The sequence below is a fragment of the Ixodes scapularis genome, unplaced genomic scaffold (genome assembly GCF_016920785.2).
Source record: "Ixodes scapularis isolate PalLabHiFi unplaced genomic scaffold, ASM1692078v2 PGA_scaffold0__279_contigs__length_252992795, whole genome shotgun sequence".
Taxonomy (NCBI): Eukaryota; Metazoa; Arthropoda; class Arachnida; order Ixodida; family Ixodidae; genus Ixodes; species Ixodes scapularis.
The window spans coordinates 250778013-250801817 of NW_024609835.1; the positions used below are offsets into that span (position 1 = coordinate 250778013).

At 42.6% G+C, this 23805-nt stretch overlaps 1 protein-coding gene across 2 annotated transcripts in view; it reads right to left on the minus strand.

The window, feature by feature from the left end:
* The window catches only part of LOC8052611 (venom protease), a 68921-nt gene that overhangs the window by 26012 nt on the left and 19104 nt on the right, over positions 1–23805 (minus strand). Inside the window, exons 1-2 of one of the 2 annotated variants that reach the window (XM_040210375.3) lie at positions 2485–2590; positions 2310–2379 (exon numbers count right to left, since the gene is read on the minus strand). In XM_040210375.3, coding sequence (XP_040066309.1) covers positions 2310–2379 — 70 coding nt within the window. In that variant the 5' untranslated portion in view covers positions 2485–2590. Of the gene's footprint in view, positions 1–2309; positions 2380–2484; positions 2591–23805 lie in introns of those variants that run through there. The other variant, XM_002435794.5, reaches the window with a different exon arrangement.

Sequence of the window (23805 nt, forward strand, 5' to 3'; positions counted from 1 at the left end):
GTATTTTTAGAAGGAGGGTGTTAAGTATGAGCAAACATGCATCGATTGGAAGAGACGTTTCAAAGCGCTTATTATGTAGATGTATTTATGTCATTATTATTGTGCAGTGCCTAATTTTGACTGCAATAAAAGGACTGAAGCAGTGGGCTCCTGTTTGAAGGTACACAATACCAGTACTTTTCAGTTACCACCATAATAATCCCCTTTCAGCTACTCAAGATTCTCCTTAGGCGCTATACTGAATATTTTACCATCTATCTGTTTTAGAATGCTGCTGCCGAGTCGTACCTGACCGAGATGTTTTTTTTTTCACTTTTAGAAGAATCCTTGCATTCTGAGCCCCGACTCGAGCATTAAACATGAATTTAAGGGGAATTTTCGTCGCATTAGCGCTGCGCGGTAAATGCTCCGGGGAGCTTTGATTGCATTGTGCCTGTCTTGAGTAGGTCAAACTTCGTTAGCAGCCAGTGTTGCCGAATAAACGCAAATCTCGCTTGTTGGAATAGTCCAGGAGGTGGTCTGAAAAGATCGCCTTTCACTGTGGACCCGGAATTTCAGAGTGGTTCAATCCAATGTCTGGAATATGCGTTCGACAACTCGAGGAACTAATGATTTATGTGCGGCTGTGCTGTCAAGCAGTTCTAAAGACGGGCCGTGTTATCACGCGGTGCATGTACCGCAAGCGGCCGTGATTTTGTTCTGAGTAGATGTAAGCTGGAAACCCCACTTTACGGCGCTGGTAGCCTTTCATTACTGTTACAAGTGAATAGCGTGCCCTGTTTAGCGAGATTGTTTTAGAGTAACCCTATATAGGTAACTTATGAAGTTCTTCCCGTGGTTGTTTCTATACTGCTCTAGGTCTCAAGGTTGTGCAGCCCCTCCGGCGAGTGAAATTCAACATTTCTCGGGAGCGTTTTGCTTGCGCGTTATTCCGCTTTTTTATGTATCTCGCGGACGCTAATGTGGCAATATGTTATTGGTTGGTAAATATTTTCAGACAAAAGACAACAAGAAAAAAGAGACTAAATAAAAAAAAAGATCTTATTGTCTTGATCGTAAACAGATGCTGACGCTCCCCTGTAAATGATTGTGAATCGTGGTTGAGTGAACGCTGCAGTGGTGCTTTATGTTCGATGCAGGCATTATATTGGAGCGTCTTAAGGGCGCGCCTGCGCCTCCTAACCGAAATAAACAGGCCTATTTAAGCCCTCTCACTGAAGCGACCAAATTATTTACAGAAATGCCCCTCTCCACGATCCCCCTCCCTCCCTTCCCACGGTTACTGGGCCAGTAATCTGGGTGAGACACCGCATGACGAAACAGCAGGTCGTCTGTTTTGAAGAATGTGCACAGGAAACGCGAAAGAACGCCGAGTGCACCACCTGTAAGCAATATGGCAAAGTATTGTCGCGAATGTAGAAAGTAAGCTATATCATAACTGGTCCTCCAAGTAAGCATAATCACCTGACAACAGCCTTACTTTTTGACAGCATATCTCGTTTTCTGCTTTTCTACAAATGCATGCAGAACAGCACAAAGCTTAGTCAGTCTTTATTTAAAATAAGACACAGTTTCGGTAAAACTAGGCTAGTTGTGACCCACTTGGAAACAGAAAACAAAATGCATTTCTTTTTTACTAAATAATAATACCCAGATTTTCCCTTGAAGGTGATTTCAATGAGTCTTCTTTTCGCTCGAAAAACTTAGTTGCGGTGAAAAGACGCCATCGCTGAGGGACCCCAATAAATATAAATGTCCCCCAAAATGACCTGGTTGTCCGCTGTTAAAGGGATGCTTCGCTTGAATCCTGGTAACGGAGCCAGATCTTGAGTCTCTTGCTTATCTGAGCCTGAGTCCAAGCAAGTAAATATTGCACGAGTGAAGTTGGCTAAATATGAATAACCAAACAGGTGTGTTCTTGCAGTTTGCATGTGACATATAGTACAGTTAAACACCAAATTTCCTCAAAGGGTCGGCGTTGCCTTTTCCCTTAAAACAACACAAAACAAACAAAATAATTACGTTACGTAAGGTGACCTTCCGGAATTGGTGTGTAGAGGTCATGTTAGGTGCCCCACTGAGCGCAATGAGAACACGCCGTTAGATAAGGATGCAGGCCAGTGGTACCATGCATTGGGTGGTGTGGGAATTCAGCAATGGCGAAGGAGCAGCTTGCGGATTGCCAAGGTTAGGAATATCGACCGGATAAAAGAGCATCTGTCTTTGACTGTGACTGTATACGTTATGAGCACGTGTTCGCTAACAATACATGTCGCTTATCGCGCGCGCAAAAAAAGTCAAGAACTTACTTCCACTCGTCTGTTGTGCCACAGCTTGATGCGCCAGGAACACAGCCAACACCATAACATAAGTTGCCATCTGAAACAAATAGGGCATCGTGAAAGACAGCTGTAACTTTCTGAGCCAATTTAAAATGTGCCTTCGCAGGTAGTTATTTTATGAAAGAGGTATACTTAGTACTACCTTATTTAAGTAATTTAGTGAATGATCCTATATTTCAGTGATAATCTGCATAACATGTTCCACAACAACACTACGGGTCGTTTGGTGAAAGTGAGACTTGGCAGAATCTCTGATGTGCTTCATTGAAAAAAAAAAGAAGCTGCCAATAATGATATTCCCAGTGGAAGCAAGAAGAAACGGAAGAATGCAAGCCCAGTTCGGTTTCCCGTCTGAAGGATAAGCTGCGGACGGGAAGGGAACGGCTGCCTGAAAGGAAGAGATATGACAGCAGGTGAGTTCCTTTAGGGGGATGGTACTACAAAGTATAGGTGCTAGAATTGCAGTTGATATGCAAAATGTTTGCTTAAAAAAGCAGCTTGTTTTATGGACCAGAAAAATTAATTAATTATAACCGCGGAGTCCTTTGATTCCGTTTTAAATTATACCTACTGCCGTAGAGAGGTTAATAACTTTGTAGATGCTTTACCGCAAGCACGGGCTTTTGCCCTCCATCGGGTTTTGGCCAAACGTGCGACCAGGTGTTATCTAAGGGAGAAGCTCCATCTCGAGAAACCATCTATACGCTACTTAAACTGTCACCAACTGTAGTTATTAAAATTGAATTTATTGTCAAAAGTTAGGTTTACCTAATACAAATATATAAAAAGCGGTTCCTAAATTGTATCCGCCCATAGAAGTTTGGGCCGTCGCATGTTTGCGCCATAATGCCGCGCGCGAAGCTGGCCAAGCAGGCAGCGCGCTTGTGGCAATATGGCGCAAGCATGCGGCGGCAAAAACTTCTGTGGGCGGATACATTTTGGGAACCGCATTTATATTTAGAGGGTTATGACTACCCTCATATAGAAGGACATGTAATTAATACAAATATATGACAAAACACCTTAACGTTTCACTTTTGAACAATTTGCCATGTGACTGGTTTAATATATTTGATATGCCATATTTTTTGTGACGAAATTTCAAGATGATAACTCAAGTCCTTGAACCGAAAAGTGTTTTAGGTTTGCCACCACGGATAGTATCTTAGTTGTTCGAAGTATAATGCGTTTTTACACCAACATACTCGATATTATTTTACGTTTTAAGTAAAATCCTTTTCCATTACATGTCGAAAATCGTGGTTCCTACCATGTTTCTTTACATGCATAAAACATTTTGAGAGGCCGCTCTGTCAAATTTTTGACAAACAGCCCAGTTTATACGCACGAAATTTAAAGATGCAACGAAACAAAACATTCTCAATTCAGATATTGTTACCCAAAAGAATCACTAACGTGCAGAGTACCTTCAGTTTTTCATCAATTTATTCGCTTGGGTTTCTGGGACTGATTTGCCAAACCAGGTGACTCTCAAGCGGATTCCTAGATGGTGTATTTATGGTGATAAATCAATCTACATGCTCCAAGCATCCAAAAAACCCGAAATTACACTCATGAAGGCACTTGACCTACTACCAAAACTGGTAACGGACAGGAGACGCTAATAAACGATGCGGCAGAAATGAACCGGAATCAAGTTCTACTCGACAATTAAATTGAAGCCCTGCTTAAGAAATTCACTGCGATTGAAACAGAAATACCTTTTTTTTTTTTTTTTAATAAGCTTCAAAGGTGATATGCACGAAATAGGTGCCCTCTTAACCAGTCTATGAGCGAACGTTGCTGCGGTCTCCTCTAGACTGGATGACTTGAAAAATAGATCAAGAAGAAACAATTTGTTGATTTTATGAATCATTGAGGAACCTAATGAAACATGGTCACGTTCTGAATTAAAAGTAAGTGAGTTCGGTCAAAAGAACCTAGAGGAGACCTTGGCAAAGAACAACATGGAACGTGCTCATAGGCTAGGCCGCACAAATCTAGAAAAGCCAAGACCATTTATTGTTAATTTCTCATCCTTGAAAGTCAAGCAGCGCATTCTATCCCAAGGATTCCAACTCTTAAACAGTGTCTTTCTAGTCGGCGAAAATGTTTCGGACAAGACCAGACTTGAACGCAAGCAGCTGTTGGAGCAGGCAAAATCTCAGGAAAGGCCATATAAGCTACGTTCCAATAAGCTCAGCATTTAAGGGGCCATGCAAGGACTTTTCTACTGGTTTTTAATTTCCACCGAACCTGAGCGCACTGAACGTAGTAGCTTAGTGAAACTTTTCTTTTGTCGAAATTCGCTTTATTTTAAAAGTTATAGGCTAATTAAAATTACAAAAACAAGCAAAAAATAACCTCCCTCATGACGTCCTTGGTTGCTTGAGTGGCCGTGAACTAGAGGAGGGATAGTAAGCTCAGCGAGCGCTCACGGCTGCCACACTGCGTGTCGACGACGCGAGAGGGCGCCACTAAAGCGTGTTCTCGATAGGCTGTATACAGCGGGCAGCCGGAGCGGCTCTCATTGCATTTTCTGCGCGATTAAACAATAATTCGGCATGACACTTCATTGGCCACAAACGACACCAAACACGGGGTAAAGATCAGTTCAGAACGGGAGCCACTTCGCGCTGCCGTACCGCGAAAGGGCCAAAATGCAAGACGAAGCAACTCGCTGAAGGCCTTCGGAACGCTTGGAGCCGGTCGGATTTTCCTGTCCGTAAACGACCGCAGCGCCGCCGTGTGCATCCGGGATCTTTCCGTGTCGGCGCCTGATCCCACTACTCTTTTCTAGTATGCGCCGCCTTTTCCACCGCTTGGTGGCGGGTATGTCGACGGGTCATTTCTTGTGTCCGTACTTTATAAACTGCATTTGTTTCTTTTCTGATCTAAAATACTGAACAAAAACCTCTATTATAAATAATTTAAACGGTTCGCGTCACTTATGTTTTGTATTTCGACTAAAAAGAAGCTTTTAGCGGCTCTGACCAGTAGTAAACCTAGGACCTAAGACGTCACATTTCGCGCGCTTTCGGTACCGCGGGTTTCCCCCGTCGGTGGAGGAGGTTTCGCGTCGTCCGATTAAAATATGACGCACTGGTATTTAGTTACTCTCTCCGTTCCCGCTGGCTTGCCCGAACCCTAAGAGACGTGGAAACTGCAAAAAAGGTAGACGCTTAAACATGATTGCAGGGCCCCTTTAATGGGGGAGTCTAGATTTATGCTAACACCGAAGGATGCGTAAAAGAAAAAAATGCCTAGCAGCTACCGTTTTAAACTTGGTATACGATAAGAACCACGCGCGAAATTACAATTATGATTATAAATTGTTGTAGTTTCAAAAAATAAGTGGAAGAGTTTGCCGATCTTATCGCCCTGACAAAACCGAGTGTTGTCATTGGTACGGAGTCCTCACTGGATGACACCATTCGTGATACTGAAGTTTTTCCTTTCGGTTATGTTGTGTACCGCCGAGACGGAAATGTGCATGGTGGAGGAGTTTTCGTGTTAGTTCATGAATTCCTTCAAACCTTTCAGATCAGAGTGAATGGTTTGAGATGTGAATCTGTATGGTGTAAGATTACTACAGAAAATGGAGAATGTATTACTGTCGGTTCTTTCTAAAAACCTTCTGGTCGTTACGAACGCGCAATGTTTTTTTTTTTTCCATTTGATGTTCTGTCAACCATAGACACAGCCAATCAGGTGCTTGGTGGCGATTTAAACTTCCCAGATTTGGAATGGGCAGGTGGTCAACCCGCAACGTTGAATACCGCTAGGTCATATAAAACGTTCCTCAAGTTTGTCTCGAGTTCTGATTTTCACCAGAATCTATCTTTCCCCACAAGGTTAGGTACAACAAGGGCGACAACTTTAAACTTGCTTTACTTAAAAAAAGAAAAAAAAAATCTCAGCAAAACGACCCTCTTGCATTTTCCCCACAATTCCAATGCGAGGGAGAGAGGGTGCCTGGGGACTCGTCCTTGGTGCGAGGTACCATAATTACACACCCAGTCCCCTGCTCGTCTCGGCTTCCCCCTCCCCTCGCGTCGGCTTCGAGTGAAGGTCGGTAAACGGGGAAGCGAGAACTTCCCTGTTGCTTTATAGCAACAGGGAAGTTCTAATATTAACTGTCTCTAGCCTTCCTGGAATTAGTGATCATCAAGTCGTAGTTGAACGAATAACCAATATATTTGAAATCAACAGGCCATATTTACCTAGGAAAGTCTTCATTTATGAGCGCGGCAACTATGACGGTATTTAAAATAACCTATGTGGCTATTTTTCTGAGTTTAGAGAGCTCTCTTACCAACTCTACTTGGAATCTCTTTGGAAGCTTTTCAGAAATAAAGTAAACTTCTTAGTCAACGTATTCAATCCTTCCAAAGTACTCGGTTGCAGGCGACGTACAAACAAGCCGTGGGTGAATGGGGTATTACGCAGACTTGGACGTAGTTCAACTACTCTACTCAAACTACTGTAGTTTAACTACCTTTTCGAGTAACTTGGTAACTTTCAATTACAACTTGATTTGGGTAATTAGTAGTTTAACTTAACTACTGTTTTCAGGTAACTTCTACTCAAATTACTAACTGCTATCGAAATTATATAGTCCTAATTTTGCCCATCACGAAAGTTTGAGCGCAGAAATGAATAAGACGCCGGCAGATGAAGTGGCATTCCCGAAGAAGGGGCCCCCTTGTTCGGGGAGGCGTCCTTGGGCCAAGGTGGCGACGAGCAGCCAAAACATAACACCGGCACACACGAACGCAGGAAGAGATGCTTAACAAACCTTGGTCAGGTATTGACCTAATCCGGTAATGCACGCAGGCGCCGCGTTTCCAGCTGCAATCGTAAAAGACGGGTACCCGAGAGTTGTTGTTTTCGTGTTGCCTGTCTTTAGTGAGTTCTGACTCAAGCGGTAGGTTCCACGGGAGGGCCACTGGAATGACCTCGCAGCTGGGCGCCTGTTCCCATGGTCGCCTTGTCGTCAGCGCATACGCCTTTGCAAAGCCGGACTCCCCCGCTCACAAGCCCTGGTACGGATAATCTGTTCATGGTAGCGCGTTTCCGCTTCCAGCTGCAACTGTATACGAGCGACGATGCTTGTTCACGTAATCCTTTGCGTCCTTCCGACCATCCATGCCTGGGAGACCTCCTCTTTGTTAAAAACGATTTACTTAATTGTCAGGCGTGTCAGGCACGTCAGAATATTGTAGTCGGCGGCGAGTATTGCGAGTTACCCTTGGGAGATCCTTTTGTTGGACCTGGCGTCAGCGGCGAAGTATACTTCGGTTCCATCTTCTGTTAAACCAAAACAATTCTTTTTTCTGCAGTAGCGTAGCACTAGCACTACAACGGGACGCGCAGTCGCCCGGATGATCTCATCGTCGTGGCGCGAGACTTGAACCCTTGACGGTCTGGTGCACTTGCTCTGCGTACTCTCAGAACGACGTCGGAATAAATAGGGGCCAGTCATAACAATCTCAACTTGACGAAGAAAAATGAAAAAAGGAGGAAAGTTTGTTAAAAAAGACCCTCTACCCGAGGCAAACCTCACATGTTTCGTCATGAGCACCTAAGATGCCGACACTCGCTTACCTGACCCTGCACAGCCTGTTTCTCAAATTCAACGCTGCCGTTCCATCCAGCCCGTCGGTGGAACGTCTATTTAGCTTGGCTGGGGACGTCTTTAGAAGGAAAAGGGGAAAACTTTCATATCAAGAACTTTGAAGAACTGCGAGCGAATAAACTATTTTGGCGAAAACGCAAGCCAGAAATAGACTGCATTTACTTTAGGCTCGCAGGGTTTTTCATTGATCGAAACTGTTGTTCATTTTGCTACCACAAAAATATTAAAAAGTAACTTCGAAAGTAACTTCAAAGTAACTCGCTACTTTTTACAGTAGTTAGTAGTTTACTGAATTACTATTACAAATGCGTAATTTCTACTCTACTCCAATTACTTTTGGCGTCGATACTCAGTAACTTAACTTAACTACCTTTTCTGAGTAATTTGTACATGTCTGGTATTACGTTCCTTGGTTAAAAAGAAGACGCATGCATACCTGAGATATTGATGAAAGAATGACTCATTTTCACGTTTACAATTAGCCGAAATAAATAAACAATTCAAAACCAAATCGGATGAATGCAGGCTAAAATTGAATTCGCCTCTTGATGAAAAACTGAGAAAAACACCGAAAAAGTTTTGTAAATATGTTAAATAGCAAAAATAAGACCTCAATCGGCATTCCTCCTATTAGTGATTGCGGACAACTTGTAAGTAAAGAAGGAAAGAAAGCCACACTCTTCAATATTTATTACCATTCCGTATTTTCATCATCTCACCAAGGGTTCCTTGAAAAAAAAATGGATGAAATCGAAACTTCTTACGACGGAATACTACATTTGATGAACGGATTACAGGTCAACAAAGCAATTTGTCTCCACGGTATACCCGATCTTTTTCTCACATCATGCTCTGGCATCATCCCATCAGATTTAAAAGTCCTCCTTAAAAAGTCTATATAATGCCCATATATAAAAGCGGTCCAAAAGACCAGGTCCAAGATTACAGAGACATTTCCCCCCTTTGGACGTGCTGCAAAGTAATGAAACACATTATTTACAGCAACATTTTCAATCACCTCGGAAAAAACTGATATCTTGCTACTGCACAACATATATTTATTTAGAAAATCATTTTCCTGCGCCACGCCGTTGCTTGAGTTCTATCATGACCTTGCAACTTCATTTGACGAAGGGCTACACGTAGATTGCGTTTTTCTTGATTTTCAAAGAGCATTCGACACAGTACCTCACGCGTTCATTGTCCATAAGCTAGCTACGTTAAACGTTCCATGCAACATCCTTACATGGCTCAGCAATTACCTATATTAAAGAAAGCAATCCGTTTAAATCAGCGGCAAAATCTCTCGTGATGTTGGCGTTACGTCCGGAGTAACACGGTGGTAGGTATTGGGACCACTTTTATTCTTAATTTCCAGCAATTATATCATTAACTCCGTACAATCAAAAATACGCCTTTATGCTGATGACTGCATACTTTACTATGAAATTTATAACACATCCAATCGCTTTTCTTAGCGGAAGGATCTCTGTCGTATTTCCGCCTGGTGCGAAACATGGGGAATGATTTTGAGCATAATCAAGTGTAATCATGCATGTTTGACACGCAAGACCCATCCCGTCTCCTTCAAACGCATCATCAGCGGAATGTCTTTACCAACTGTGTCTGAAGTCAAATACCTAGGTGTATATTTTACAAAACACCTTTCGTGGGCCAAGCACGGGGACTACACAACCCCAAAACCAACCAGAATGGTGAACTTTATTAGACGTAACTTTAAGGATTGTCCCAAGCTCACCAAACGAACACTGTATCCAAGCTATATTAGAGCGATTGTTGAGTACGCCTGTTTCTCCTGGGGTTGCCACCAGGCCTATCTTGTCGACAAGCTAGAGGCAGTTCAAAATAAAGCAGCAGGTTTTATATCGGGTAATCATAACTTTGTATCAAGTGAGACTCAACTAAAAATACGATAAGGATAGATAACTGGGCGAGTTGGTGAGAGTTCATGTTGAAAAAACAGCGCGACTAAGACGAGGACACAGAGACGAAGAGAACACAAGACAAAGCGCTGACTATCAACTGGTTTGTATTACACACTAAGGAAGAATGACAATGATATGAAAAACATGGAGTCAAATGTTCGCGCGCTTGCTTGGCGCCTCGTGAAATATGTCCCTTTCTTCTTTTTTCCCCGATCGTAGATTGGTCTTCTTCCTTCTTTCCACGGGAGCTTTTGTCACCCTGAATCCAAAAACTTCATCTCGCTGGGAGTTAGAGTCACCGATGGTTGGCTCACACACGAACTGTTGTTCTTCGTGATGTGGTAAGCTTCTATCATTTCTCGACATGTTTGGTCGCGGTGTTGAAACAATATACTGGTGTTTTCGAAGCGTGGTTCGCAACCGCAATCTCTGCAATGTATCGCTAGATGGGAATTAGCGGTGCCCTTCAAGGAGCTATGGTGCTCTCTTAGTCTGATGTTTAAGCACCGGCCAGTCTGCCCGATATACCAGTGCCCACAAGAGAAGGGAATGCGGTAAACCACGCCTTTTACACACGACACGAACTGCATCCCATGCTTTACCTTACATGTGTTATATTCTGATCTTGCTTTACCCTCCTTGCGTGCACGTACAGCAGAACATAATCTACTTAGTTTGTTTTGAGCTGAAAAAACAACGTTCACTTCGTATCTGGACGCGACTTTTTTAAGTCCGTGTGAAATGCGGTGAAGATAAGGAATGACTGAAACTTTCTTTTTTTCTTTTTTAACTGGTTCTTCTAGCATGGAATTGGAACTATTCTTTACGATTTTTATTAAACTATCGCATGCTGATGAAATAATCGAGTCTGGGTATCCTGAATCCCTAATCCTTTGAATTTGGGAAGTGAAGCTAACGCCCATTGTGTGAACACATGATTTTGTTAAGGCGGATTTCAAACAAGAATACACTATCCCTCTTTTGACGAGTTTCGAATGTGCTGACTGGTAGTTTAGCAAACTCTTTGATGTTCTAGGATGATACAACCAACAAATGTTGGTTGTATCATCCAACATTTGTTGGATAAAACCAACAAACAACAAACGCAACACTTGGCAACACGCCATCTCGGGATATTTACAAAAACAACGAAATTCCCTTTCAATCGTTGACCCTTTACGCATCCCCAACTCCAAGGTTGTTATCGAATTTCTAAGAGACAGCAATCTAGAGGGGTGCACAGCATTCAGCATTGATGTAGAGGACTTATACTACTCTTTGCCTCATGATGACCTCATGGTAAGCGTTCAAGAGTGCATTTTGGAGTATAACAACGAAACTAAGTTTAGAACGCAATGCGGAATAACAGTTGAACATTTCCTTGAACTATTATCCATGTATTTAAAATCTACTTTTATAGCGTGGGAGGAGAAAGTGTTCATTCAAAAGTCAGGTGTTTGTATAGGGTCGAGAGTAGCGCCTGTACTGAGCGATATTTTCCTCGGGAAGATAGGCAGAGCTCTAGTTCAAAAATTGAAAAATCACACCATTAAGATCTTTAGGTATGTTGATGATTTTTTGGTATTTGTTGAAGACTCCAATTGTGAAAAAACACTAGAATACGTCCTTAAAGTATTCCATGAGCTTGGCCAAGGCCTTAGGTTCACTTATGAGACCCCAAAAGAGAGTCGAATTCAATTTTTAGATCTCCTCGTTGAATTTAAAATAGAACACATTTGTTGGTTGTATCATCCTAGAACATCAAAGAGTTTGCTAAACTACCAGTCAGCACATTCGAAACTCGTCAAAAGAGGGATGGTGTATTCTTGTTTGAAATCCGCCTTAACAAAATCATGTGTTCACACAATGGGCGTTAGCTTCACTTCCCAAATTCAAAGGATTAGGGATTCAGGATACCCAGACTCGATTATTTCATCAGCATGCGATAGTTTAATAAAAATCGTAAAGAATAGTTCCAATTCCATGCTAGAAGAACTAGTTAAAAAAGAAAAAAAGAAAGTTTCAGTCATTCCTTATCTTCACCGCATTTCACACGGACTTAAAAAAGTCGCGTCCAGATACGAAGTGAACGTTGTTTTTTCAGCTCAAAACAAACTAAGTAGATTATGTTCTGCTGTACGTGCACGCAAGGAGGGTAAAGCAAGATCAGAATATAACACATGTAAGGTAAAGCATGGGATGCAGTTCGTGTCGTGTGTAAAAGGCGTGGTTTACCGCATTCCCTTCTCTTGTGGGCACTGGTATATCGGGCAGACTGGCCGGTGCTTAAACATCAGACTAAGAGAGCACCATAGCTCCTTGAAGGGCACCGCTAATTCCCATCTAGCGATACATTGCAGAGATTGCGGTTGCGAACCACGCTTCGAAAACACCAGTATATTGTTTCAACACCGCGACCAAACATGTCGAGAAATGATAGAAGCCTACCACATCACGAAGAACAACAGTTCGTGTGTGAGCCAACCATCGGTGACTCTAACTCCCAGCGAGATGAAGTTTTTGGATTCAGGGTGACAAAAGCTCCCGTGGAAAGAAAGAAGAAGACCAATCTACGATCGGGGAAAAAAGAAGAAAGGGACATATTTCACGAGGCGCCAAGCAAGCGCGCGAACATTTGACTCCATGTTTTTCATATCATTGTCATTCTTCCTTAGTGTGTAATACAAACCAGTTGATAGTCAGCGCTTTGTCTTGTGTTCTCTTCGTCTCTGTGTCCTCGTCTTAGTCGCGCTGTTTTTTCAACATAAAAATACGACTTGATGTAATTCCATTATCCCAGAGAAGGTGGTCAATGTGGTCAAAATTTGATCACAGCACTTTTAATAATTATTTCGGCATTGACAAATATAAGTACATGCTCCCTGCCAACTACTCATTAGGAAGGCATGATCACTCCGAAAGAGTGCAAGAGTATAAATGTAGAGCGGATGTGTGATACTCCTTATTTTCATGCACAGCAAGCACCCGAAATTCGCTGCAAGAGGAAATAATTGCTACAACTTCTAGTACTTCATTCTTCAACCATGTGTCAAATGATGCTTCATAGACCTAAAACCAACTGATTTTATTGTTTTCATGTTCGGCCTCGCGCATTTTGTACTTTTGCTTAAATATTTGTGTGCCTCTTCCTCGCACAAATGCCTTTTTGAGGCGATGCGATGTATTCTGAATGAACAAATACACCCAGTTATTTTCTTTCACTATAAGAGTCTCCGTCATTAGACATAACATGCTTTCTTTGGAACTTACTACTGACCCATCTTTAATAAGTTCTTTGTGTCCTTTCGATGGCATTTGCGAACACTAAGATTTTCATTGCTTTATAAATATTAAGAAACCGAAATTAGTGGGCATGAAAAAAAAACAATTGTTTAGTATGGGGAACTATGACATGATAAATTCTAAGCTCTTGGACTATACTTCGTTACTTTTAATAAGGAGTTTAATTATCATAATTTCAACGAAAATTGGACACAGTTGAAAGACAAACTATCTGACACTATCGAACGTTACATCACGTCCACAACTATTCCAGCTATTACTTCTAAGCAGTGGTTTAACCTTTCACTCCGTCGCCTATCGAACAAAATGTTAATCAACAACCCAGGTAAATTTTGGATTGTTACTCGTCAAAAACCCTTTTCAGACATCAAGCTAGTTTGTAGTTGTGGGGAATATATTCTGATTGATGAGTCTACGAATGTTCTTAACAGTGTATTTTTAATGTCTTCCTTGTATCCCAGTCAATAACTGTGGCCCCTTTAGTAACTTCTAATGTTTTTTCCTGCGGATCCTATTGTCCTTGACTTAAATGGCAAAATCAACAATCTAAAATCACTAAACTCTCGTCATCGTGTGCAATAGATAATATTAATAACGAAATGTTAATGAATACCAAACTTTCATCCCAACGGTTCCTCACTAAGCGTTTTCAGCAGTTCCTAGAAACAAAATTGGAACCCTCCGATTTAAAAACTGGCAAGGTTATACGAGTGTGCATGTCCGGCAGTAAATTCTTTTCACTAAATTACCGCCCGATATTACTTGCATGCATTTGCAGAAACCTCCTGGAGCACATTATCTACAAACACCTTATTAACTTCCTGGAATCCTGCGAATTCTCGACAAACGCACAGCATTGCTTCCGGAAAAAATCATTAGTCAACTTCTCCTTTTTATTAACGACTTGTTTAAAACTCATGACTCTGGCCTTCCTACTGAAGCCGTTTTCCTTGACTTCGCTAAAGCATTCCACAAGGTCCCTTATAGTCGTTCATTGTTTAAACTCTCTTTACTAAAAATAAATATCCAAGTTTTAATATGAATTGAATTTTTTTTGCCATCGCTATTAATTTGTTTTCTGCTAAAAACATTGTTTCCTCCTTTGCTTCAGTTGCTCCCGGTGTTTCGCTGGGAACTGTCCAGGCCGTCTGCTTCGTTTAAATTATATTAACGACCTCGCTCTTCAACTCTCGTTAACCACTCATCTTTTTTCTGATGATTGTGTTATTTACCCACCAATAAAACCTCCCAACTTTCATCGTATTCTACAGTATGATATTAAAAAAAAAATTGTTGACTGGTGTTGTGCCTGGCAAATATATTCGGACGTTACCAACGGCATGCATCAATCTATCTTTTACGAGCTTCTATCCATAACTTCATTAGCAATAAACGGCGTTTCCCTTCAGAATGCTAGTTATTATGAAATATAAGTGTGCATTTAACGGTGAACCTATCCTGCAATGTTAATATTAATAAAACATTTTCGTCTGAGGTAAAAACACTTTCCTGCGACGGATACAACCAATCACTTGGTTACATCCGTCGTAATCCTAAATTTGTCGCTTCTCACCCAAAAACAACTTCTTTGTATTCCTGTTGTTCGTCATAAAGTAGAATATGCTTAATGTATATGGTACCCTCACCAATCTGGGCTAACTAATGCAATCGAAGCAGTTCAAAATCGGGCTGCTCGCTTTCCGATTGCTTCCGTCTTTTAAGTGTTGATCCGATATAATCACAACTAACCCTTGACGATGTTTCGTGGTGTCATAAATTTCCCGGCTTTGCCTTCATAGAGTTTATTATTCTGCACCTAAGAACGGTAAGAGTTTCTTCTTAGCCCTCCCAGCTATATTTTAGCAAGACCCGAAAACTTTTTCAAGGTTTCGCGGCCCAAGACTACCTTTACAGCATTTAAGAAAAGAGACTGGAAGTACTCTAGCCAACTGGTTTAAATTTCCCGACGTTTCGCGGCCTGCTCGGTCGCTTGTTCACGAATGACTTATTTGGCTGGCAGATTTTGCCGAAAACCAGGCAGATTTTGCCGAACTGTTTACTTTTCATCCACAACATTTCAACATTCTCTCCTTCCCGCTACCATTAGGGACTGGAATGGCCTACCCTGTGGCATTGTCACCATCCACGATAACACCAAGTTTCGCATCGCACTAACCACCGACTCCCCTCTCTAATGCCCCTAGGGTAGCTGAGTGTATTTGATAATAAATAAAAATAAATAAGTATACTTGAGTCCCACTAGTGCAAAGAAGCTTGTGTAAAGTTAAAGAAAATATTTCAAGCGCATATAGTAGCCCTTCAAGAATTATTCAGGAAGAAAGGAGCGTGAAAAACACAACCTTTCTAAAGCTGTCGCTGACATCGGTGTCAAGTCGCTAGCCCCTGTTAAATAAGAAAGAACCAAGTCAAATCTAATCCAGAATCTTCGGCTTTACCGTGGCTCTAGACTTTACCAAGTTATGCTGAAACTCCGTTCGGAATTTTCTGAACAAAACGTCCAGTTAAAGTGTATATTAAGAATAGTTTTAATATGTAACGTATGCGTTTAAAATATTGTAATTTAAATGTACTTTGTATTTTATCGGTGCGGTCTGCGCGTCAGCCCTGTCTGTCAACCATAGGTGTACATATTAAAAAGTATACCTTTAAAGTATCATTAGTAAATTAAACATAAACATTAGGCGCACTTCACGAAGTGCTTTATAAAAGTACAAAACTAGTACACTTTTAGTGATAATTTTTGCCAAAGGCGACACGTTATGAAGGTGTACTAAAATAAGAAGGAAAATCTGAAAAATGTGGCTCTAACCAAATCTCAAAGGGAAACCCAACGTTCCGAAATCAGCTCGGTTTCTTCTTTAAGTGTGACTGAGAGCACGCGGAACAGCTGCAGCTTCTAACCTCAACGTCTTCACGAAAGATATGTAAAAAATGAGAAAACCTAAAAATCATATTTTTAGTTATGGAGACGGTCACCCTCTTCAGCCTTCCTGTCAGGTCGCGGAGGTCATGTGCGTACAGAAAGGGCAAGGCTCCCAGGCCTGTTTAGGTTTCCTTGTATACGCTGGCTTTGCCACGACTCCCAAAAATACATTTTTCGGATATTTGGCTGTTTGTCAACCACGTGCGCGTTCGCGAAGTCATTGCAATGGTCTAGGGTATCTCAATATTAGTACGCACAATTCGCGCGACAAGGTACATACACGGGAAAGAAAGAGAAGTCAGGACAATGCGCTTTTAACCAACTTTTAACAAACTTTAACCAAAACCAACTAACCAAAGTTTAACCAACTAGGCCATCAAATTCTTTTGCTATCGCAACACTCAACGTCGCTGCGCTCATTGTTGAACTTCCGCACGTCGTTCTTGTGTTGGCGGATTCACTCAGGAAAGTTCTTCGCCTCGCGGATGTAGGTTGCGGGGCACTCTGCGCATGAAAGAGTGTGAACCACGCCCTGTGCTCTTTCTCCTGCCAGATCTTTAGATCTTGGCCTGAACCTTTACACTGTGACGGGAGCTTGTGGGTAACTAAAATTCCTTCTGTTCCCAGCACTCACGCCTGCGCTGCGCTGGTCCCCTTTGGCGTAAACACAGAAAAGAAAAGGTATATTCTTACACACCTGGTTGCATATAATACACCCCAAAACTTCAGTTCAACCTACACCGGACTTAAGTTGAACCGACGTTAACAACTTTCACGAGCAGCTTGATAGCCGAGTTGTCAAACTTATTAGAATAGCTGCTGTACGAGTGACTGATCGCAAAACGTAATGCGGAGGGCAAGTTCGTCTGCTTTCTGCGCAGGGGGTAGCGGTGACGTCAGAACACCGAGCCCTGATTGGCTCATCGCGACCCCCTATCTGAGCGTCGTCTGCTCCTTTGCAACGTCGTCTGCTCGCAACGTCGTCTGCGTCTGTCTTGCCTTTCCTGCGACTTTCGGAAGCGCAGAGGCCAGATTCACGAAACGATCTTACGCCAAAAATGTGCGTAAGACTAAGCTTAAGAACAAATTCGTATTCACGAAACAAAATTTTCGTAAGTTTTGCGCAGGTTACGACGAAATCCTACGACAGCTCCGAAGCTGTCTTACGCACTTCTTACGATCAAACCAGCATGGCCGACAGCGTCGCGGCCGCGACGACCAACGGACGTTTATTTTTCTACGTGCGCTTCTCACGCGTCCCGACTTCAAGCAGCTAGAAAAAAGTAAAAAGTACTTGAAACAGAACAAGAACGCTGGATCCACAAACACCCGGGAAAAGCTCCAACGGCCACGATTCCACCGAACGCGACCAAGCGAGCTCGGCAGTTAAGCCTAGCAGGCACTCCGCGACTCGGCGACCGTCTGCCGACGACCGGCTGGCGTGCTGAATGGAATATGCCCGCGCGACCCTTGCCCTTCCCGTATTATACTTTGATCGCTGACCTCAATTTTAGATTAAGAGGTCAATTTCTTCCTCTTGTTATCTCCTTGTTTCCCGAGGCAACGGTGACTCTCGCCGGTGAAAATGCAGTGAATCTCCGACAGACGCAGGAAAGGTAAAGCAGCCATCGCTTTGGCTAGCAGACGTAAAGCAGACGACGTTGACTGCGCCAACCCGCCGACGCCGTTAAAGAATGAGGGGTCTCGCCGCACACGAAAGGAGGGAAAAAGTATGTACACGCTCACCTCTCGGTTCTTGGCAAACAAACCTCGGCGCCTCGGGACACCTCGCCAGTGAGTCCTTTGACTTCCCCCCTTGATGCGCGTCTGCTAGTTGGGAGACAAAAACAACGTACCGCTCGAGTTATTTCGTCTGCCCTCTCTGAAAGGCGAAGTCGAGCTCGCTCGTAAAGACCTGCACTTTCGAAAGTCGCAGGAAAGGTAAGACAGACGCAGACGACGTTGCGAGCAGACGACGTTGCAAAGGAGCAGACGACGCTCAGATAGGGGGTCGCGATCAGCCAATCAGGGCTCGGCGTTCTGACGTCACCGCTACTTCCTTTCTCATGCGCAGAAGACAAAAATGAGCCCACTTGCGAGGCGTACTGGGGTTCTCTCGGCCGTACAGCCAAACCTCAATGTTTCTGTAGCCTTTTTACGTAGTTTAGTCTTTTAAAATGTCATATCCTACCGTCATCAAGCCTGTCGCAAAAGTTGGGACCTTCACTGGGCTGTACGTTGAACTGAAGCTTTGGGTTGTCTTATTTGTGTGGCAAGAGGTGTAATCGCTACACCCTTTTTTAGAGTGTAGGGGACAATGATGCGCGCGACTCGGTGGGGCTGTCTTCTTTTAGTGGCTTCTGGTTTTCTTTGGCGAGACCTTGGTGTTGGGCGATGCGTTTAATAAAGCTACTAGAGCAGTGGTTTTCAAATAAGGGTTCGGAGACCATGTAGGGTCCGCGAAGGTATTCTAGGGGTCCGCGGAGCCCTGTTTAATCAGTGAGGCGCCGCAAGAAAGGTTGTGCTCTTTCGGATTGAGACGAAACGTCCCAATTTTGGCTGAGGTTTCTCGTATGTATGTCGATGAGACAAGTCTACTTCAGACTAGTTCTTATTTGTATACATTTACTAAATAATTATAATAAATAACCCATATCGTTCGCTTTCCCTCACCACGAACAGGGCCTTCCATCTTCTCCGCCGATTCATAAGGGAACCCCAAAGCATAAATGGTTGGGAACCACTGTACTTCTAAGTAACCATTTTTCTTCAGGTTTACAATTTTGGTCTCCTCCTTTTTATTGGTTTCTGACGACGAGATAGTCGTTGCCCTACGCAGGAGTGTCAATACCACTGACGCCTTATAACTCGTTGGGTATTTGTTTTTTAATTTTCACAACTAGTATACCTTATTTTTGGAAGACGACGAGGTTAGATGCTTCTGCTGCTCCACCTGCATTTATTCACCCTCAAGGAAGAAACCGAGCTGGTTTCAAAACGTCGGGTTTCCTTTCGAGATTTGGTTGGAGCTACCATTTTTGGACTTTAATTGTTACCCAACCAGACAGATGTTTGCCGAACATGCGTACTTTTAAATAAAAAGAGTGTTAAAAAAGACTGATGTCGCTGCCCTCCTTTACCTCTGTGACTCAAAATATATATTTGTTGCTACGCTAAAAGGTATGTTTCGGTTATTTGGCTGATGAGGATCTTGGATTAAAACAGCGCGAAAAGACAGGGAAAAAGTTAAGACGAGACAAACGACAACGCCGGCTATCAATTGAAAGTTTCTTTTCACCACGACCGTTTGACAGCGCTGCGTCGAGAAGCGAAAGCGAGTGGCTGGTGCATCTGTGGTTCGTATGAAACTTGGAATCCAATTCAAGGATCAGCTTGGTACGCAAACATAAGAAGCAGGGATGTCCTGCTTCCTCGCAGCCGCAACGCAGTAAAACGCGGTGAAACTCTCTCAAACATACTGCGTGTAAGGGTGTTTACACTTCGGTGGCAGCTTCTCTTTTCTAGCAGACTGCAGCGCAGTCAAACGAACTAAAACGCAAATGTGCGTATCGGCCTTTATATCGCATGGTGCTTGGAACGCTACTCCGATTAGTTTGTTTAGCGTCATGTGCCTCCCACACATCAAACTGGTCCCTAAGTAAAGTAACAGAGGTCGGAGTGTCGCGCTGTCGGATGTCGCAGTTATAACGGATCGGTGCGGATGTTCATGGGAAAAAAAAAACACACACACACACCAGCGAACGCGATTGTCGCTTTCATCGCGGCATTCACACTCCTGTCTGCTGAAGCTTACGTAGACTGTCCTGCTGGAAAAGACCTGAAGCAGAACAGGCATCTGCCATGTTCACCATTATTGTTGTGACATCGCCAGGATAGCGGGCGCGAGGAGCATGAGACTCGCATTACATAATCAGCCGAAAACGGAGTGAGCGCTTTTCAAAACTCGGTAAACGCAGCGGTCGGAGAGGCGTTCCAGGCACCACGGTGGCTTCAGTAATACAGACAAAGTGGAGTGACGCCAGTTCGCCAAAACACTTGGCTTGGGCGCATTACATAAGAAACGACAGCGCGCTGATTCATATTTCTTCTTTAGAAATAAAGTAAGTATTTCTTTCCTTGTAATTTCTAATCATAACTGCTTAATCTAATTTACTATCGTCCAAACTGATGTTTCCAGGGCATCATTTGACAATTTTATGTTTTATTGAATACAAAAAATAGGTTTCATTGATTATTTTTGAGTCCGCGCAAGGCCCTAACTTACTATTTAGATTAACAATTCAAAATCTCCATGCCATCTGTCTCGAATAAAGTTTTGCACTTGTCTTATATAATACGAAAATTCTAACTTAACTCAGAATTTATGAAACCTTGTTTTCTTTCAGGCAAGGGGATTTTTCCAGAGTGCACAACACAAATAAGATCAACTTGCCTCAAGAAACCTCAAGTCTTCATAGTGTTCTTTTATTGTCGCCACTGAAATGAATGTACATATGTGCTAGCTGCGCATACACTCTAACAAAAGCCCGTGCGTCTGCTTTCCCGCACAACACTCGGAGAGCCTATCACCGCAACTTATGGAGAGAGCTCAGCAAATGACAGTTGCGAAACATTTGTTTAGACCAAAAAACGCAGTCTGAGTTGTGACATTAAGCAATGCAAGCGTGACGTTTTGCATTGCTTAATGTCACAACTCAGACTGCGTTGTTTGGTCTAAACATATGTTTTGGCAGTGTCATTCGCTGAGCAGCATCCATAAGCTGCGGTGATTGGCTCTTCGAGTTTTGTGCGTGAAAGTAGACGCAGAAACTTTTTTTAGAGTGTAGGACTAACTGTAGAACCGTGAGATGGAAAAAGGCGTGGTACTCTTTACTGTAAATTTCACTCTAGTAATAGCTTCAAAGCAGAGCTTTCCATTTAGCTTCACCTTAAGTTAGGGCATATCCGACGCTAGGAGCCGATGAGATCAATCAAGCACCGTCAAGAGCGTTTTAGCGTTCGTCATCTTTAATGCGCGTTCTATTATCTGATAAACATATCAAGTACATTCAATGGCGGTTGACTTCCGCTTTTAGAATGTGCCCCAGTCCTCAACTGCGCCTTGACTTACCATGAAACGGAGTACAGTAAACAATGACGACGCCACGCCAACGAGGCAGCCCTCTCGGAAGGAAGGCTAAGATTCGTCGTTTGCGGCCATCCTTTTGTTTGCAAAGCAGAGTATCGCTTCCTTCCGTTCTTATCAGGAGCAGACACCTCGAGAGACGACGGACGAGGATGCGTCTTTCCGGCAAGGAGTGTTCCGGTGGCCATTGTGCTGAACGAAAGGCTGGTAATAGTGGTAACAGGTGTATCTTTTTTCTTTTTTCTTTTTCAGAAGAATCGTGGTGCAGCGGAAAGGCAGGTAACCAATATCATTAAAGCATGCGCTACCGAATTTAATATTGACGTTAGATACAGTGTACAGATGATAAAGAGGTGTTGATGACATTTATATTGAGCTTGATTGCGAGGATGGCGGGATGTTGTGTAGGGTATAGAGGACCTAGTGTTGTTTAGTGAGTTGCTCACTGGCGCGCTCTCCTGTTCCAGCTGGTCTCACAACTCACAAAATATGGTGGCGAGTTTTATTAGATGCGCTAGCTGAACTCAGGGTCGGACCCGGGCAAGCCCTCCAAGGTGGTGTCCGGAGGCTTCACCATGCGTTAGGGCTTGGAAAGCCCTGGCGGGTTGGTGGTGCCATCGCTCACTTTAGTAAAGGTAACGGGCTCGAAGGGGTAGCCCAATCTTGGTAGATGGCTACCACTCTCAAGATATTCGTGTCCACGGCTTAAACGTAGCACCGCAGTCACCCGGTGTAGCATCTTTCTACTGTGAGTTCCTCTACGTGGTATGGTACTAAAATATATGATTCTCAAGACTGCAATTTAGCGTAGTATGTTAGTGAGGGTCTCCTTGTATGGTATGATCCGGCCAGTCGCGGCCATTTCAGTTAGTAAGAAAACCGGAAGCGACAGAAATAACGTTTCACCCGTTTCTTTCACGTATAGTCAGGCAAGGAGTTAATAGTCCACCTTTAACGTGTCTCGACAAAAATCTCGCCTCATTTGTTTACGTTATGTTGTCCTCACGTTATTAGGCACTAATTCTATTAAATTACTTATCCATTACTTATTAAATTAGTTATACTAACCGAGGTAAATTTACACGAGGCATCTTGTGCGTCCTTTAGCCTAGCAGGTTTTCATTCCTACAATATATGCAGAGAAGGCAGAAGGGGTGGGAGAATCTTATTATACATAAATAACAACTGTTTATCCGATAGAATTGATGTAAAATCGGATAATGCAGAAATCTGCGCGGCAGTCGTAAATAAGGATAAGTTCTCCTATGTAGTTTGTGCCGTTTAGAGACCACCCAGTTCCAAATTAAACATGTTTTGTGATGTATTATCGAAGCTGGTTCCGAAATTGGATAACAATAAGTATTTAGTTTTTGCTGGAGATTTTAATGTTAATGTTTCGAATGAGTTAAAACCTAGAGTGTTGTGCTATCTTGACACCCTTTCTGCTTTTGGGCTTGAAAATGTTATTCAGGACTATACACGGGAAGAACATTAGGTGATAAAATAACAAAGACATGTATTGATATTAGGGGAACATATACCTGGAAACCCAACAGTGCAGGAACAGTATAAAACTATACTAGATAGCAATAAAATTGATAGTTTTATTCAGAAGTACGATTGGAATTCTTTGCTAGACTATGATCACCTAACAGTCTACGAAAAGCTGGTTCACCAATTTCAGGATATTTATGCAAGCGCTAGTAGAAAGGTGAAATTAAAAAAAAAAAGAAGGCCCGAAAATATTTGGATAAATCCGGAAATATTAGAATTGTGTCATAAGAAGGAGAGTCTTTGGAAGCGATGCAAGCAAAATCCTGGTGATATTATGCTTAAAAAAGAGTTTCATGAAATACGCAACAAGGTTACAGCTATAATTCGTTTGGCGAAACGGAATTATTATGTAAACCAGAGTAAAGCTTCAACTAAAAATCCGAAAGAAACGTGGAACTTGGTTAATCAAATAATTGGCAGGAAAACTAAAAATATTATTGATGATACGATACAAAAACATTTTAAAGAATCTAGTTCCTACAGCGAGTTAGCGGAAATGTTCAACAAAATCTTTATGGACGATGTAAAAGAAATTAAAAAGAATATACCGGCGACCAGCTTAAATGACGTTTTCCCAACATGCTGCGTTAACTCAGCTTATCTTCTAGATATGGCAGAAAGTGATTTGTTGCGTATCATCCACGCTATGTCAATAACAAAAACGCTAGGAATCGGCAATATCCGAGTTAGAGACGTACGCTACAATTTCGATTAAGTCAAACACATTTTGCTTTAAATAGTGAATGACACACTGCACACCGGAAATATTCCTAAGGGTTTAAAAGTATCTGTGATAGGGCCGTTATACAAAAAAGGAAAGCAGCAAGAGGTCGGGAGCTACAGACTTCTATCAATCCTACCATTCATGACACACGTAATCGAAAAATGGGTTCAAGTAGCAATGAATAATTTTTGCGATAAATTTTCCCTGA